The sequence below is a fragment of the Sabethes cyaneus genome, chromosome 3, assembly GCF_943734655.1.
Source record: "Sabethes cyaneus chromosome 3, idSabCyanKW18_F2, whole genome shotgun sequence".
Classification (NCBI taxonomy): domain Eukaryota; kingdom Metazoa; phylum Arthropoda; class Insecta; order Diptera; family Culicidae; genus Sabethes; species Sabethes cyaneus.
The window spans coordinates 248,728,053-248,745,787 of NC_071355.1; the positions used below are offsets into that span (position 1 = coordinate 248,728,053).

At 40.2% G+C, this 17,735-nt stretch overlaps 1 protein-coding gene across 1 annotated transcript in view; it reads right to left on the reverse strand.

The window, feature by feature from the left end:
- LOC128744415 (centaurin-gamma-1A) overlaps window positions 1–12,292 on the reverse strand; it is a 260,009-nt gene extending 247,717 nt beyond the window's left edge. Inside the window, exon 1 of the mRNA XM_053841416.1 lies at window positions 10,900–12,292. Within this exon, the coding sequence (XP_053697391.1) occupies window positions 10,900–11,083 (184 nt within the window). The 5' untranslated portion in view covers window positions 11,084–12,292. The remainder of the gene's footprint in view (window positions 1–10,899) is intronic.
- Between the last annotated feature and the right edge of the window lie 5,443 nt (window positions 12,293–17,735).

A 17,735-nucleotide genomic window follows, 5' to 3' on the forward strand; every position in this document is an offset into this window, starting at 1 on the left:
AAAACCGATAGGCAAACAAGTCGTAAGAAAGTTTGTGAATGGTTGTAAAATAACGAAGCACAAAACGAGCGACGGAAAACCACTGGTAAATTATAATTTTACCAACCAGACAGTCAACCGAAAAGGAAATATATTCCAGCAGGCAGTCGGCCTCGCCCTCCTGTTGCACGAAGGGTCACGGAACAGGTCAGCATTTTCTCGAAAAGCGAATATCTTTAAGATATTTTTCGCTGAATTCATCGCCCGAGACGGAAGCAAATATTTGCTGTTTGGCAAAGGACGGAATGGTTCAATGTCAGCTGACAAGAAATGTAGAGGCTAAGAATAAATGAAGAAAGCCGTTGCGGTGCTTTCTTTATAGCAATAACTGCCAACAGTTCAGAGAGCAGCTTCAACATGACGCACGGATGATTGCAGGGTCGCCCAGTCAGTCGTCAGTCAGCATGTCGTCGTCACAAAGCTACGCAATTGGAAATTAACCTACGTGATGTAATGTCAGTGCTACGACCGATATTTACGGATACCACAAGGGCAATGAGAACCTCTCAGATATGCATGACAAGCGTGGATGAATTCACTTATTGCGGAGTAAAAACCTATTCCATACTTGAGATGTTCAATGGTGCAAGGTGAAATATTTAACAACAAAAATATCAATATTTTCAATCGATAGCACCCATAAGTGAGAGAATAATTTGATTTACCGTTTCTTATCTGTTCTTTGCGGACATTCTCGAACGGAACTTTGGCACCAGGATCGAGCCGTCAATTTCACGCCAGCGAAAATAAACAGTGGAGAGAAAAAAGAAAATCCATAGCTGTTGCTGCCAATCGCATTAGTCGGTAAATAAATAATCCAACAATTGAGCAGCCTTTTCCATCGGAGCTAGCGAGCCAATCGTTAGAAGCCGCTGACGGCGGTGGATGTAGTGTGCTAATGACGGTGTAATCCCTTGGTGACATTTACACTTACCGTAAGTTGATTGCCCGGGAAAGCTTAGTTCCTAGCAGAGCAAATTCTGGAACACTTCCCGAGGCGAATATTCCATCAGCCAGCCTTTTGTGCAACGTGCTCTACTATGGCTTGGCGTGGCACAGACCATGTTGATTACAAGCAAGTCCTTGTGGGGCCAACGTGACGGTGTATGTTTTAGTTATTATCACCATCATCAGAGGAAATAATTGTCTCTCTCTCCCCATGCTGCGTTGGATGACATGGGCACAGGGTACAAACGTAACAAAAATAATATCTTCTTGCTGATTGTTTCTTGTTGCAGGCCCGGAATTCTTCCCAAAGGCATTGTGTTCTGCTTTCATCTCGGAAAATTGGACCAACATTCATGGATGACAATGTTTTCTGCTGCAAGTTGCAAAGTGTATGAATCTTAGCAGAAAACAATACGTCAGTTTGTTTAGACACACTAACCAGCAAGTGTCAGAGTAGAAATAATCAACTTACGGAAATACAACAGTATGGTTCTGTAGGAAAACATTGTGAATTTCTACAACAATAGTCATTCATCACTGGAAGTTGCATTCTTTGATGATTAGTTTCAGACAGTTTACGAAACAGAAGATAAAACTCGTGCACTTGTAAATTTTCGAACAGGACAGCAGACGTCATACTTTTTGTCACACACATTGAAAAACCGGTGGTGGGAGGAAAATCGATCGATACAGTATGGCTTAGACTTACTAAGTAAACACGTGACCGAACACCGGCCTGTACTTCGTAGTCACTTTACTGGTGAAGCAGTTCCTAAACGGAGTCAAATAACACCTCAAATAGTGAAGGTTTCGATCGCAAAATAAGCTTTAAACTTGTAGCTGAAAGCGTCGTAATTACTCCATGACTCACAGTTGCTTTGCCGTCAACATGTCTAGAGTACATACATTGCGAGGAGCGTAACCACAACCGATATGTGTACTTGTCCGTCGCGGTGCGGAATGAGATAATCAATAAAACGTAGGTACTAACTTAATAATTTATAACGTGCTAGCTGTGCTGTTCAAGCAAGCTAAGCGATAGCTGTAACTTATGCGATTCCTATTTTCATTGTGTTGACTGACGTCGAAAACATTCAGTCCGCTCCAGTCACTCCAGAAGGACACTAATCACGATAAATTGATTCGAAATGTCTAGTTTGTTTGGACAAACACTGGTGACTATTTGTTTTTGTTGGTCAGGGTTTTGATAAGAAATTTACAACCAAACGATAATAGTGTTTCACCATGTTGGTAATCGGTTCAATTATCGATTGACTGAATGTCTTGACGCCGGTTGGGGACATGCTAAAGTTGTCACAACCTGATCAGCCTTTTATTGTGATGCTAATTTTTAAATAAATTCTCGGCTATTTTGTGATTCAGTGGTAAGTCGAAAAGCAGTTGGAGTGAACTGATTTGGCCTTTGCGACTCTTTGGAAGCGGTTGTAATTTTTTTCTATATTTCTGCTCTCTAATGACGATCAAATCTTGAACGTAAACAATAATTTTGATTACTCTCTCGTTAGGCATTCTGGTCACATGTCCAATCCACTGCAACCTATCACGATAACGATAACGATATCGTATCAATTTTCCAACAGCTATATGAAGAACTCAATGCAAATGCTCGATGTCAATAGATCCGCTGGTCTTGGTACGCTGTCCGCTTTCAACTTGCGCCTATCTGACGATCATTTGACTGTTTTTTGAATCCAAGCAATTTGCCGCTTGCGCTGCTCCCGCCTTATAATTCAAGTCGACTCTCAAGAGAAGCCAACAGTCGTTCTCCCGCTTTGCGTTCATATTAAAGAGTGTAAAACTGCAAACTAACACTGGAAGCACAAGGTGACGGATTTTTTCGTTTCTCTTTTTGTCTCCAAATCGTTAGTGCTAGTGAAGCACCTTGTTTTCTCAGCTAACGTACTGAAAATGATAAAAACGGCAGGTTTCGTATTCTACTAAGACGCTCTAAAAACTTCAGTGAGTTAATTGTTGTCTATAATCTTGTAGAAGAAATTACAGTGTTACTACCACCAAAATTGCATCGAATTACCTTCCAGTCTGTAAAATTGCCTCCATTCGAAATTTCTCGACTCAAAGTCTTTTCGAGTTCAGTGAACCACCTCACAAGTTAACATAAAAAGTACTAGACTTTTATAAAATAATAAATATTAATTATAAAATATTGCGAAAAGAGATCCTGCCTAAATGTGAGCTAAGCTTGGAGCCATAAAAATGTATTTCCCAAAGCGATCGTACTAAGGAAAAGAAATGTGCATTAGGCCGTCCCTTATTTTTCAAAAATTGACCTAGCGATGAGCTCAACACCACAAAATGTTCGTTTTTTTATGCAGAATAAAATGAGGTGTTGTTAAGGTCCCTGCGATAACGTTAAGTGGTCCCGCAACGGACTTTTAGATAAAATTATGTGAATGACTGGATCCTCCACATAATGACAACTACGCCACTATAATGCGTACGCTTGGTCATCCGTTATTCATTTTAGTGATGAGTTCAACATCATAAAATTTTCGGTTGGCCGTGCAGAAGAAGATTATATGCTCTTAAGACCCCTATGATAACATTAGGTGGTCCCCCAAGGCTCCGTAAGTAGTTTAATGAGCGACCTCCAACGTAATGACAAGCTCTTTACTGCAATGAGCGTTCTAAAGGGTCTAGCAAGCAAAAAATCGAGGCAGTTATCGCATGTGTCATTTTCAAATCAATTCGTTTTATTTCAAACGTAAGTCAATTAGTTCATTTAACGATCCTACAAAGTTACGTAGGGATACCTTCTGTTTGTTTGGAAGTTTCTTCCGAAAATCCTCAACATTTAGCAGCAAGTTCTGAAAAGCCTTTTCTTTTTGGGTAACATTTCTGTTCTAGTCTTGCATTAATTTTATTGGTTAATGTGATTTAGCAGCTGCTGACAAGATTACTGGAGCAGAATCTGTGCTAACCTGTGCAGCGTCAAGAGCCTGTGCCAATTCAGGGGTCACAACATTCTGTGTTCCTCTGCGTCTTTGTGGAGATTCTGTCGATACACGATATTCGTCTCCATCGCTTGTATTCTCAGAGTCTTCATCTTCACTAGATGTGTAGAGAAGCACGGTACTGGCTGCAGTTTAAAAATGTTGTAATGTTGAATCTATTAAGATAGAGCGCTATTTTGGCAGTGGTCGATTTTCAGTTTATTTCCTTCGGCTTACCATGTGTTTCCAAAATGAATGCCGAAGAATATCTGCTGAAGAGAGCCAGTATCAAAATAGTCTGATACCCTAAATGTGCTTACGATGTTCTTCCAACAGCTTTTGTCTTTGTTTCTTACGCTCCTCTGCTTTCTGTTTCTCCTGGATTTTGCCAGCAAGAACTCCATAAACACCAGCAATAGTACATACACGACGACCTTCTTTCTTATCCTTCAGAAATTGTATATCCTCCAACAGAGCTTGCTTCACTATTGGATCCCTTTCCTTTTAACCCTCGCTGTCCCATGGTAGCACAGGTGCTCCATGACTTCCGATACTAAAATTGGCCGATAAAATTTTTGAGGCATTCAAATACTGATATTTTGATTTTATAACGTAGTAAAAACATTGTTTTACAAGCAGTATAGTTGCGTTTGACGAATTGCTAATTAATAGCTTTTTTACATGATCAAAAACTGTAAAGCACCAAAATACCCCTGGGACAGAGAGGGAGCTTTTTGCTGCATATCCGTTATCGCCGTGCGTTTGGATATATCGAAAAGATTGTCAAGCTTTTTGCAGAAGAGAGTCTCTCGATTATGTTGCGTTTTGCTCTCCTTTCGTGATATTTGCTTGCAGAGTGCCGATAATCCAGCATGGAGGGATACGATTCTCCCCAGCTAGCATTTTCATACGACGTACGTACGTATAAAAAAGGTAAAAATCAGCATTACGTACAGATATACATGCTAAATAAATCGTATTTCATGGCAATATTGGCATATCCGTACTAATTTGGAGGCGATATACGTTATTACGAATAATTTTGAGCGTTACGACTATATAAGTATTTATATACGATAATATCAGATTAAGCGCGAGTCGCTCCGTACTACTCTACGATTTTGTGCTGAAAATCGTATGTATGTCAGTCATTATCATTATATACGACAGAAAATCAACTTAATCCCACTTTATCCAGTTTTAGTTACGATTTCGAGTTTGTTAGGAGATATTTACGATTGTTTTCGTACATTGATATACGAGTTGGTGCTAGCTGGGTCGTAATGCAATGTGCTTCCTGGATTATTGGTATTTTCGTTTTCTGCCAGTAGCACAACACTTACTTAACGGCGTTCTTCGCACTCACTTTAAGTGAAAGTTTTGCCGATCGGAGCTGGTAATAAAACGCAGCTAATACTTGGTGTATCGTGGGAAGACGCGCACCAATTATAAATTCGCATTCTTACTAAGAAGTGACAGCATTGTGAAATTTGTTGGACCTCAATGATAACTAATTGATATAAATAAAACTAATTGATTTGAAAATGACACATGCGATAACTGCCTCGATTTTTTGGTTGCTAGACCCTTTAGAACGCTCACTGCAGTAAAGAGCTTGTCATTACGTTGGAGGTCGCTCATTAAACTACTTACGGAGCCTTGGGGGACCACCTAATGTTATCATAGGGGTCTTAAGAGCATATAATCTTCTTCTGCACGGCCAACCGAAAATTTTATGATGTTGAACTCATCACTAAAATGAATAACGGATGACCAAGCGTACGCATTATAGTGGCGTAGTTGTCATTATGTGGAGGATCCAGTCATTCACATAATTTTATCTAAAAGTCCGTTGCGGGACCACTTAACGTTATCGCAGGGACCTTAACAACACCTCATTTTATTCTGCATAAAAAAACGAACATTTTGTGATGTTGAGCTCATCGCTAGGTCAATTTTTGAAAAATAAGGGACGGCCTAATGTGCATTCTTGTGGAACCCGAACCCCAGCAAAGCAAAGCCTAGGTGTGAACCCGCGATTCGAGATTTAGCCGATATTCGAGATTCGAGATTTCTGTAGAAGCCACATTCTACGTACATTCTTGCGTTCCCACATGTATTCGCAGCAAGTATGGAGTTCCTGGCTTAGCTCTACACATCTGTAGACCTTTGCCAGCCTCTCAGTTGACCTCGAGGTTCGGCACTCAATTCAAGTCCAAACGAAATTCACCTAACCAGTCCAAATATATTTTAGATCCAATTCTATCCGATTTTAATCAAAATCCAACCAAAATCTGTCCAAATTTCAATTCAATTCTAACAGTTTTCAATTCCAATTTTAATTCAATCCAATGCGACTCTAATCCAAATCCAATTCCGAGTCAAATCCGACCGATCCTTATCAAATCGAATACGATTCCAAAACAAATTCGGTCCAAATCCGACCAAAATCCAATCAAAATCTGATTGAGATCCAACCCAATCCGATTACAAAGATTATCGAATCCAAATACGAGTCAAAGCGAATCCAAAACGCAATCCTACTTTAATACAAAATCAATCTGATCGTAATCCAAAAAAATGCTATCCAAAATCAATCCAAATGCAATTAAGTTTCAATCCAAATGCAATTCAATTTCAATCCTAATCTAATTTAAACCAAACACGATCAAAATTCAATCTTTATCCAAATGAAATTCGTTCCAAATTCAAGCCTAACTAGTTGCTATCAAAACCCATTAAATACAATTGCAATAAAAGTCAAATCCTATTTAATTCCAATCGAAATTCAACCAAAACGTCATCCAAATTAAGCATAAGCATAAGCATAAGCATAGGATACCGCCCGTGTGCTGCTACTTCGTTATTGACCAGGACCGATGAAAATTGCAAAATGATGGCTGGAAAAAACATGTTTGGGGCAACACACTGTTCCTCATTGTGCAACCTTATCATCCCTGCATGCTGATCAATACCGACGCCGGCCACGTCCGAATGCGGGTCCTGGTGGGATGGGAAGGAGTGCTAGTCCAATACTTGTTGCTACTAAAGACCAGGGAATCCTCTGCATCTTCACAAGTATTTCGGGAAAACAATTAATTGTTGTTAGTAGATGCGGAGAGCTGGATGGGCCAAAAAGTCATCCAAATTCAATCAAAACCCAATCCAATTCTCCATTGAAATTGAATCCAATCTGGCTCTAATCAAATTCTAGACTGAATCAATCCATTCGAAATCGATCTGAATTAAATCAAAATCCATTTCAAATCCAATCCACTTCAATTCGAAACCAAATCCGATACAAATTTAGCTTCAACAGAATCGGAGCAATATTTCCAATTCAAATGCAATAGTTTCCATATCAAATGCAACCAGGACTCGATTGAAATCCAGTGCAAATCTATTTAAATTTCAATTAATTCCAAATCCAATCTAAATTCAAGCCAAATCCAACCAAAATCCGTTCCAAACTCAATCAACAGCTCTAATTTCAATCAAAATACATCCCAAACCGTACCAAAATTGGATCTATAGCCAATCTAAATCCATTTCATGTCCAATCTATTTCAATTCCAAACCACATCCGATAAAAATTCATTCTCGGAAAAATCGAACCACTCCCTAATTAAAATGCATTCCAAATCCGATCAAAATCTATTTAATATCCAATCAACATCTATTTCAAATCCAATTCATCTCCATTTCAAACCAAATCCAATTCACCTCCAACAAAATCGGAACCAAATCTAATTAAAATTCGTTCCAAAACCCATCAAAATTCAAACCAAAACCAACCCATGTTCAATCAAAATCATATCTCAATTTGATCCATTCCAAATCAATCGAAATCCAGTCAAAATCCTGTGAAAATCCATTCCATAATCCAATACGGTTCTAATTAGACTTGGGCGCCGATGCGGCGGCAGCGGCGAGCATCGGTGTGCCTAATTTTGACGTAGGACTACGTCTTACCGCAGGGTGTTAATCCAAAATTTAAAGGGTGTCCCACATCAAATTGCACTACGGAAGAAACGCTTTAGAAAATTACCTATTGGATATTTTCTCTTGAAAATTTGAGTAGAAGTAGTTTAGAGTGTATTGTTTATAGTCTATTTTTATCGTGGTCAGTTTTTCGAAAATTGGAAAAAATGGCGTCACCCGAAAAGCAACGTCGCAAATTTATTTTGCGCAAGCACCTGGAAAATCCTCAACTCTCTCATCATGAATGATGAGACTTACGTCAAGGCGGACTTCCAGGGCTACTGTACTTCACCGCCCAGCACAAGTTTGATGTTCCTGCGCAAGTAAGGATGCAGAAACTTTCAAATTTTGCCAAGAAATACATTATTTGGCCAAGAAATACATCATGTGGCAAACGGAGTGCGCCGTTTGTGACTACCTGGACTGTAAACGGACAGATCTACCTCAAGGAGTGTTTACAAAAGCAGCTGCCTTCTCTGTCGAAGCAACACGAGGGCCCTACGATCTTCTGGCCGGATCTACCTTCGTGCCAATATTCAAAGGATGAATTGGAATGGCACGAAGCCAACGGAGTCACTTTCGTACCCAAGGACATGAACGCCTCCAACACACCTGAACCAAGGTCCATCGAAAAATACTGTACTATTATGAAGCAGGCACTACGGAAGCATCCCAAGGAGGTCAAGTGTGAGGAAAACATGAAGAAAAAGTAGATTTCCGTACAGATGAAGCTGCAGCTAGATTGTAGAAAACTTTTTGAGTGAAGTTAAGCGTAAAGCGCGAGCATACGGTTATGGTATTGAAGTTGAATGAAACAAATATGCCAAAAGCTTACTAATGGGTTATATTTTGTTGTTTGAAAATTTGAAAAGGATCGGTCAAATAGGTAATTTTCTACAGTGTTTCTTCCGTGGTGCAAATTGAAGTGGGACACCCTTTAGATTGGGACCAGCGTAACGGGAGAGTGAAAGATTTTTAACGCTAATAACTCTTCTAATTCAAAACGGATTTTGAAGATACGCTTACTATTCGATTCATAAAAGTTGCAGCAATTGTCTGGTTACTATTAAATGAAATGATAAATGAATAAATAAGCGGGAACACACCACTCGAGAGCGGCAGCAGCAACGATAGCAGAGAGTGAATTTAGCGGCATGATGGAACAGACGCGAAGGAAGGCTCTCAACAGTTGTGTCAACAAACTGCGCGACCACGACTGGCAAGAAGCAACCGAAATCTCCCAGAACAGAAGCGAAGCTATCACAAGGATGGAAGCAGGTTCTCTTCAACTCAACGTGTATACTTATTTCACGTAGTCGTACGTAGTCCCGTAGTTCGACCCTTCTACTTTTTACATCGATAAGCCTTCACAATTCAAATTATTCCAAAACAAATCTTCCAAACAATCTTTAGATTAACCATGGCACTTTTTGGGATGACTTTTGAAATGATTGTTCGGCTTTACATCCGCTTGACAACAGCTAAAATAACGTTTTGCTTCCAACACTTGCCAAAACGTCGGCGTGTTAGAAGAAAAAGATTTTTCTAGCTTCCTTCAAGCGACTGCACAAACGAAAAATTATCTTAGAAAATGTCACAAGCAATTTAAAAACCTGTCCCAGACCAATCCGAAATGTGATGTAAAAAATCTTCACGCCGACACACGCTGCCGCTACACCGGCGCACAGGTCTGGTTCCTATCCAATTCCAGTCCAAATCCGATTGAAATTTAAACCAAGATTCAATTCAATTCGGGTCCAATTGAATTCAAATCTAATTCAAATCCAATCAAAAATAATTTTGAATCCAATCTACTACAATCTAAATGCTGCAAAAATCCAATCCGATCAAAACCCAATCGAAATCCAGTACGAGTCTGATCGAAATCCAAACCAAATACAATCCAAATACATCTAAATTCCATTTCAATCCTACTCCAATCAAAATCCGATCCATTTCAATCAAAATTACATACAAATTTTATACCCAACAAAAACTCAAATTCAAATTCCCAGGCCACTTCACGCCTATCGGCGTTTGCTAGCCTCTCAATAGGCCTCGTGGTCCAGTACTCGATATGTAACATATTCCAAATTTTAATTCCCTAATAATTTCGGTTGGGAAAACCGCCTGCATTATGGCAGCTGGAAGAAGTTCTTCGTAAGGCAATCTCGAAGAGCGAAACGGATGCGGACCTGCGCTGCACCACTGACTCGATTCGGTCAACTTCATTTTAGTAGTAGGGATTCCACACTGGAGCGCAGTATTCAAGATTGCAGTGGACTAGTGCCCAGTAGAGAACTTTAAGACAATAGCTGTCGTAGAAGTTCTTGGTAATGCGCATAATAAATTCAAGGTTCCTACAGGTTCCAGGCGGCCTTGTTGACGACAACTGCGAAGTGTTTAACACAGTCTTCGCAGCGTAAATGCACGTCTAAAAGCGTGTAGTCGAAGACGAGAGGGTTTGATTTCCTGGGGAATGTAAGACTGTAATAAATTCGCATTTGTCGGAGTTCAACTTCATGCGGTTATCTAACCGCGGCATCGGATGGATTCTCTACTTTTGCCTGTAGCTTAAGATCGTCAGCAAACGAGAGTGGTGGATATTTCAGCAGTAAATTGACATCGTCGAAGTAGACGAGGGAGATCAAAGGTCCAAGATGGCTGCCTTGTGGGATCCCAGAGCAAGTAGTGTAAGATCTTGAGATAACACGTTCGATGTTAACTTCTAGAAGGCGATCGGAGAGATCTCCGCCGTAAACAGCGGAAGAGAGAGGAGACACGAAGACAAAATGTAAAATATTTAAATATCACAAAATCTAAGAGATATAGTCTGAAAATAGAATGACTATTGGAGAATATTTTCAAAGCATAAAAACAAAAAGTCAGTATTTTGTAAAGGCACTTTTATATGAGGGGGAGATTTTAAAACTTCAATTTCAAAGCCAAACTTCCTTACCTTCAATGCAGACGACATGATCGCGAATCTGCGACGCAACCTGACTGTCGTCCAGCAGGTCGATCAGATGGTAGATGGCGTAGATCGACGGGTGGACACTTTCGAATCTCTGTATCTCCTGGCGAATGGCCAGCGAGTTGTTGAACAGAGACTGCAGATGCGACCGGGAGCTGTTGTTGTTCATCTTCCACAAGCGATGCGCGCTGTGGCACTGCAAAATATTTGTGTTTTTTTTTGCTTTTCTATCCGTCGTTTTGTTCGTTGTTGTTGTTTTGTTTCGATTCCGTTATGGTCGTCTGCTTCGCGTCGCAGGTTACAAGCCTGCTGCACATACACACTCTTACGAACGGACTAAACCGCGTCGCGGGGAAGAGACTCGCGCCAGACAAAAATCTGCCAAGCTCGGAAGGAACACCACTGGCACAAATTTGGGTTTGTTCAAAACTTTAATTATTTGAACATTTGGATACCACTTTTGCAATCTATCTTCCGTCAGGTGGTATTATTCAAAGGCTGTAATTATTTTTTCTAAAGCACTGCCTCTTCAATTTCACTAGCACGAATCATTTTAGGCCACCTTTGAAGCAACTTAACCCAACGAATGACTTGATTCAAATAGCCGTTCACACTCTTCTAGAAGCATCCTACTTTGTGTGGCCTTATTCACTCACTTGTAGGCTTTCTGTGGCATGACCTTAGAAATATGTTGCACCCGAAAGAACCCAGTCAACATGATCCAAGTGTGCACTGACTGGTGGCAAAAAATAGCAGAAAACATAAAAATACTCCTTACACAACGGACATACAGGCAGGCAGGCAGGCAATCGAGTTGCTTAGCTTCGCACTCACTCTGTCGTGCACCGAACTTTCCTCCTTTTTAGACTATCTATCTTCCTCTTGCGCGCACCGAATACATACGCTTCACCTGTGTGATACTATGCGCTCTCCCACAACAGCGCAATCTTCTTCCACCAGCAAACGGCACCTTGGCAGCACGAAAGGCTTCATTGAAGATTTTCAGCACATCCAGAATGCCTCACCGCAGGCAGGCAGGCAGACCTGGTCATCAATACGAGGCACTACACACTCTTCACTACGAACAATAGCACACAAATAGACTGAGAATTGAACGCAAATTGCACGATTGACACACTTTTCTGCGCTGTTTCCCGTTTCGATAGATTAGCGAATCGCAAAGTGCACGTCCTCGCACACGAATCACTAGGCTCTAGAAGTAGCTAGTAGTTCTTCACAGAAAGCAAAACCAACGATGACGACGACGACGATTACAGCGACGGGAACGATTTTTACGGTGACATCGGCGAAGTCGAATAACATCACTGACTGCTCTAAGGCGAGCCGTGGAACAACCGAACTATGCGTACACCTCGAAAGCTACTTCCAACTCTACTACCAACAAGCAGTTCATTTGCGTCGACCGTAAGCTCTCGTTTCCACAAAACCCGAACTTCACCACGACAGTAGTGCCAGTTGCCAAGTGAGTTTGGTTACGTTCAAAAACATTAAAATCTGAATTAAAATTCAACAACACTTTGGGTCTCGTCTTACAGTTACCCCCAGAAGCAGAATGAATAAGAAACTAATGATTCATAGCGAAAACGATGCTTCTAATTCCTTTTAACGAAGATAAGATAAAACGGTTAAGCTCTGATTTAATATATTAGACGACTGGTCTAATGAATTATTTGCCTGTCGGCAGCACTGCGCGATGTAACACATAAATCAACACACACGCGGAAGGCCAGCGAAGAAAAATGTGTAAATTGTATGCAAAAGCGAATAGAATAAGGGAAGGCAGCTTCTACTGTGCAAGAGGTTGGCTACGGTTAGCGGGGGTGAGGTGAATCGAAATGAACAAGCTTGCTACACTACACAGATAGTCAGCCTCAACAAACGGTACTTGTGGATCACGCGCGGGTGTGCATGGTGTGTTAGTGCGGTGCGACCAGCAGCGATGCCAATTCGTCTGATTGTGGGGTAACATTTATATTAGTTTCTAGTGTTTTCAACTAGATTTTTGGTTCAAGCACGCAGCCGAATCGATTTTGCATTAGTGCAATCAAACACAACGTTGAACAAAAAAGACGTCCTGAAATGCATAATACTTCCCGACACAATTTTCGGGACCCTTGAATTGCTTTCAAAATTTGTCAGCAACGCTGGCTTCGACCGACCGACCGTCGGCCGATTGCGGCAGAACACCAACACACCGAGAGCGCGCTGAAACTTTGTGCATGATGGTTCTTCGCACACACACCACCGCGCATCGTGGATCAAGATAAAATGTGTAAACAGAGAGATTGATGTCACAGTGCAAGAGAGCTCGTGGTGAGTAGGGCTTGCTAAAAAGTATGCAACTGATTGCGTGTGGTGAAACTATCGTCAAGTAACAAGCGTTATGAGCTTTAATAGGGTAGGGTCCTCGGTATTGCGGTTTTTGGGTTTTATGACATTTTTTAAAAATCGCGATTGCTTTTTTCAAATTTCGCTGAATAGGTCACTATCGTATGTGATTCGATAGTTGGCTCAACTGACAAACCGACAAAATTTCATGAGGGGTACTTGTTATACTTATTGTTAGTGCGAAAGTTTGGTAAAATTGGAATAGAATATTTTAAAGACGTCATTAAGTCGAAGCCCAATTAGTAAAATTTGACTGTATCTTTGGAGTCCATTGGGATAAATTTAATCTTTTTAGCTTCGTAATACCATATTTTTTGCCATAAGAAAACTATTTTTCTATGGAATTTGACGGCAGGGTCTTTGAATAACCTGTTTTTTGGTTAACGTTCCTAAATTTAGTGCGAGTGTACAAAAAAAACCTTTGCTCTGATAAAATAGAACTAAATAGAACTACGGAATCCAAAGGTATTCACTTTTATCGAGAAACCTAGAGTAAATTCATTAAAATTTAATAATTTTCAAATTTTGATCATCAAAAAATTTAATAACCACTTAAATAGGTACCATCGGATTCGGTATGAAAATCATGAAAATAGGTTTCATGCAGCGGAAAAGTCAATTTCGGTGGCGGTTTTCCTTCATCGGCGAGAGGGTTAGTCCTGGCTCACTTGTCCCGCCTACAAGCTTGTTTATCAGTAATACCCAGTTCGGCGTATCGCCACTTTGGTTCGCGCTCATTCGATCTTCCTCTAAATTTTAAGATCTAGTCCCACAGCGCGCTGCGCACTTTAAGGGCCAAACCGAATACTGCGTCAGCGCATCTGTCAGCGCTAATTTGACAGTTAACCCATGAGAAAACTGTCAGCATAACGCTGACGGACGTGTTGACGCAGCATTTTGTTTGACTCTTTACCCAGGGTTTCCTCATTGGTCGTGATGAAGGTGCATTGCTCTACGACGGCTCTTGAGGTCCCTTGAAGCATTCAAGGTTGTTACAAATTAGTTGATCTAGAATCTGGTCCAAAATCTGAGAAAAAATGTGCTTTACAATTTGGTCCAGGGTCAAAATCTGGTCTTTGTCAAGCATGTGGTTCAAAATTTGGTCCCACATCTGATCCAAAAGTTGAACAAACATTATCCAAAATCTGATCCGAATTTGATGAAAATGTGGCTAAAAAGCTTGCCCAGAGGTCCAGCATTTGGTTCAGTTCCAGAATCTGGTCCGAAATGTAGCCAAAATCTGGTCCAAAATGTGATCTAGAATCTAGTTCAAATCTACTTAGCTTAGCTTAGACTGATTGCATATAATATGTATATGAATATATATAAATATATTATATCAATGGTTGCACTCAGTGATTGATCCGAATCAGTGAAATTACACAATGAATCAAGCGAATGGGGTTGGGAGTGATAGGTCATTCTCACTATGCAAAATTCAATGACTCGACATATGAAGGATGAATAACTGGGCCGGCCACGTCCTCGCAATCAGGTGGGATTGGAGAAGGAGTGGTAGTGTAATCTTTATTGTTTTAGGGACCGTGTTAACCTCTGCATCCCAGCATAGATTACAGGAAGAAGTGGAATTTTGCTTCGTTGGATGGTCTAGAATCTAGTTCAAATCTGTTTAAAAATTTATTACAAAATTGGATAAAAATGTAGTTAATCTACTCCAGGACCAAAATACGGTCCAAGTCTATAATGTGGTTCAAAACCTCATCCATAATCTTGGTTGATGGTCCAAAATCTGATAAAAAATGTGGTCCAGAAATGGGGGGGAGGTGGATGCGAGGTGCCACAATCTGGTCCAGGTATAGAATCTCGTCTAAAATTTGATCAAAGCTGTGGTCCAAAATATTATTTAAAATCTGGTCTAAATTTGATCAAAATATGGTTTTATATCTGATCTAGAATCTAATGCAGGTCCAAAGTCTTGTTCAAGTCCACAGTCCGATCCGAAATCTGATCAAAAATGAGGTTTAAAATCTTATTTAAAATCTGGTCTAAGTCTGATCAGAATGTGATCCAGCAGCTGATGCAGGTCCAGAAAGTGGTCCATACCAGGCCTAGAATCTGTGTCCATAATACAATCCAAAATTTGATTTAAAAGCTAATCAAAAACCGGATCAAAAATATCATCCAAAATCTTATTCAAATCTGTTCCGAAGTTTTTTTTACTAAATTTGGAACAAAATCTGGTAATAAATGTGGTCCAGCATTTAGCGCAGATTCAGAATCTGGTTGGTGGCTTAAATCTTATCAAAAATAATAAACTTGGAACCAGGTTGATTTAAGAAACGAGGGCGTGCTAAATCGGGTCTTCGCCAAGGGGGCAACAATATCACGCTACGGCTTGTCAGCCTACTTATGAGCTGTGGCAGATTATGCTTGAACATGGTTATCCAACAAAACTGACAAGGATGATGATTCAAAATCAAGCGTCAGGATAGCGGGCGAGACATCGGACTCGATTGTGACTTTAGATGGTTTGAACCAAGATGACGGACTATCGAATTTGCTGTTCAATATTACATTGGAAGGTGCTATTCAAAGGGTAGTGTAGTTACTAGACCTATTTCGTACAGAGAAACGGTACCATCATCACGAAATCTTATATGCCCCTAAGGTTCGCGAACGACATTAATATCATCGTACTCGTTGGATGAGCGCTGTTGGCGACAGCCCAAGACCTACAAATGTGGAGACGGCTCCTGAATTCAGCATGGATTCGTTAAACGGATTGTGGCCGAATTGTTGCAGTAGCTTGGTTTTAATAGCATCTCCAGTTACTGGGGTCTCCGAGTTTTGTACTCTTCCGGTAGACCGCACAGCAGCAACAACGCTCCTATCCATTAATGCGATACCTTGAAACCGTTGCCGTTCGTTAATGCGCCGCGGAAATTACCGACTTGACATATCTCGATATCGACAGACAACTTCCACAATCTGTCTTCACCGTTTAAATTCTTTAAACGCCTTCTCCGTGTTGTTCCAGTTTCCAGACTTGTTTCGCTATCGTTGCTTCTTCAACATGAACGTAATACATCGGATCCAATAAAAGAACTATCCTTGCCTTTGCTTTCCGGTTCTTTGAACGGTCGACATCCTTGAGAGTTCCGTCGTTCTACTTTCCGAGTTTGACAGCCTTCCAGAGGTCTTCGAGTCCGGGATACGTCTTGTTGGCAAACTTCCAAGTGGCCCGGTGCTCGTACAACCGTTTGAATCTGGGCAAACTTGGAAAACCGTGAGCTTCTGTAACTTGATGTGCCGAACTTGTAGTCATTTCGGTTCACAACTACAAGCCGCAGCGAAGAATAAGCACATGACCTATTGTAAGTATTCCAGAAAATAGAATGGAATGAATAATTTTATTGAGTCTATCAAATCATAGCTTACTATGAGTAGTTTATACCAACGCATGGCTAACTACTCTAATATCATTATAGTACATTTTCGTATGAGATATTCATTTTGGTTAGATTATAACAGAATGTCGATACAAACGATCAAACCTGTATATAAGATGCTTGCGAACTCTTACGAAAGCATATCACGATCAGGACACCAGATTGATGTAAATTAACATAAGGATAATAATTCATAAACTGTTATGGCACGGGACGTGCCTGTTACTGTATTTTAGAAACGGAAATAAGGTTCCTACGGTTGTAATCCTGGGCATGAGAAGCAAAAGTAAGATAGGTCGATTCGACTAAGTGAATCACCAACTCTAAATTGTTTTCGCAATTTTATTCTATTCGTTGCAAAATTTCTGATTGATTGACATCAATATCTTTCGAGTTGGTTGAGAAATAACAGAGTTATTAGCGCTCAAAATCTATCAATTTTTCATGTCGCTCGCATTTTTAGATTTTTTGTAATGAGCCCCTACCTTCACGTAAGATGTAGTTCTACGGCAAAAGTGTTTCAAACGACATTGAGTGAAACAGAATAATACGTACATTAAGGTTGCAACCAGTGATGCCAGGTTTTGCTGAAGAAAAATTCGTTGTTTTATCGGGTGTATTTTTTTAACAGACGAATGAGTTATAATTTCGTTTCAAACTAAAACAGAAGCTATATATAATCAAATTTAACTCGAATTTTGGGTTAAATGAAAGTTTACCCGATATTTGTACTTTATTTGAAGGGTTGTTAGTATAAAGTATTTCTTAATTTTGCTGTAAATTAATGACGATGCGCACTATTTTCTGATATAGAGAACGTTGCTGCTTCGTCGTAATTGCCTATTCCCGTCCTATCCAACACAAATTATTAACAATATCAGCATTTTTATGACACACAATGCCAAACTAGTTATATTCCCTAATATTTTAGTTTGTTGTCTATCATACGCGATCCATTAAAGTGAGCTGAGATCTATTTAAATGCTTTTTATCATTAAAGAA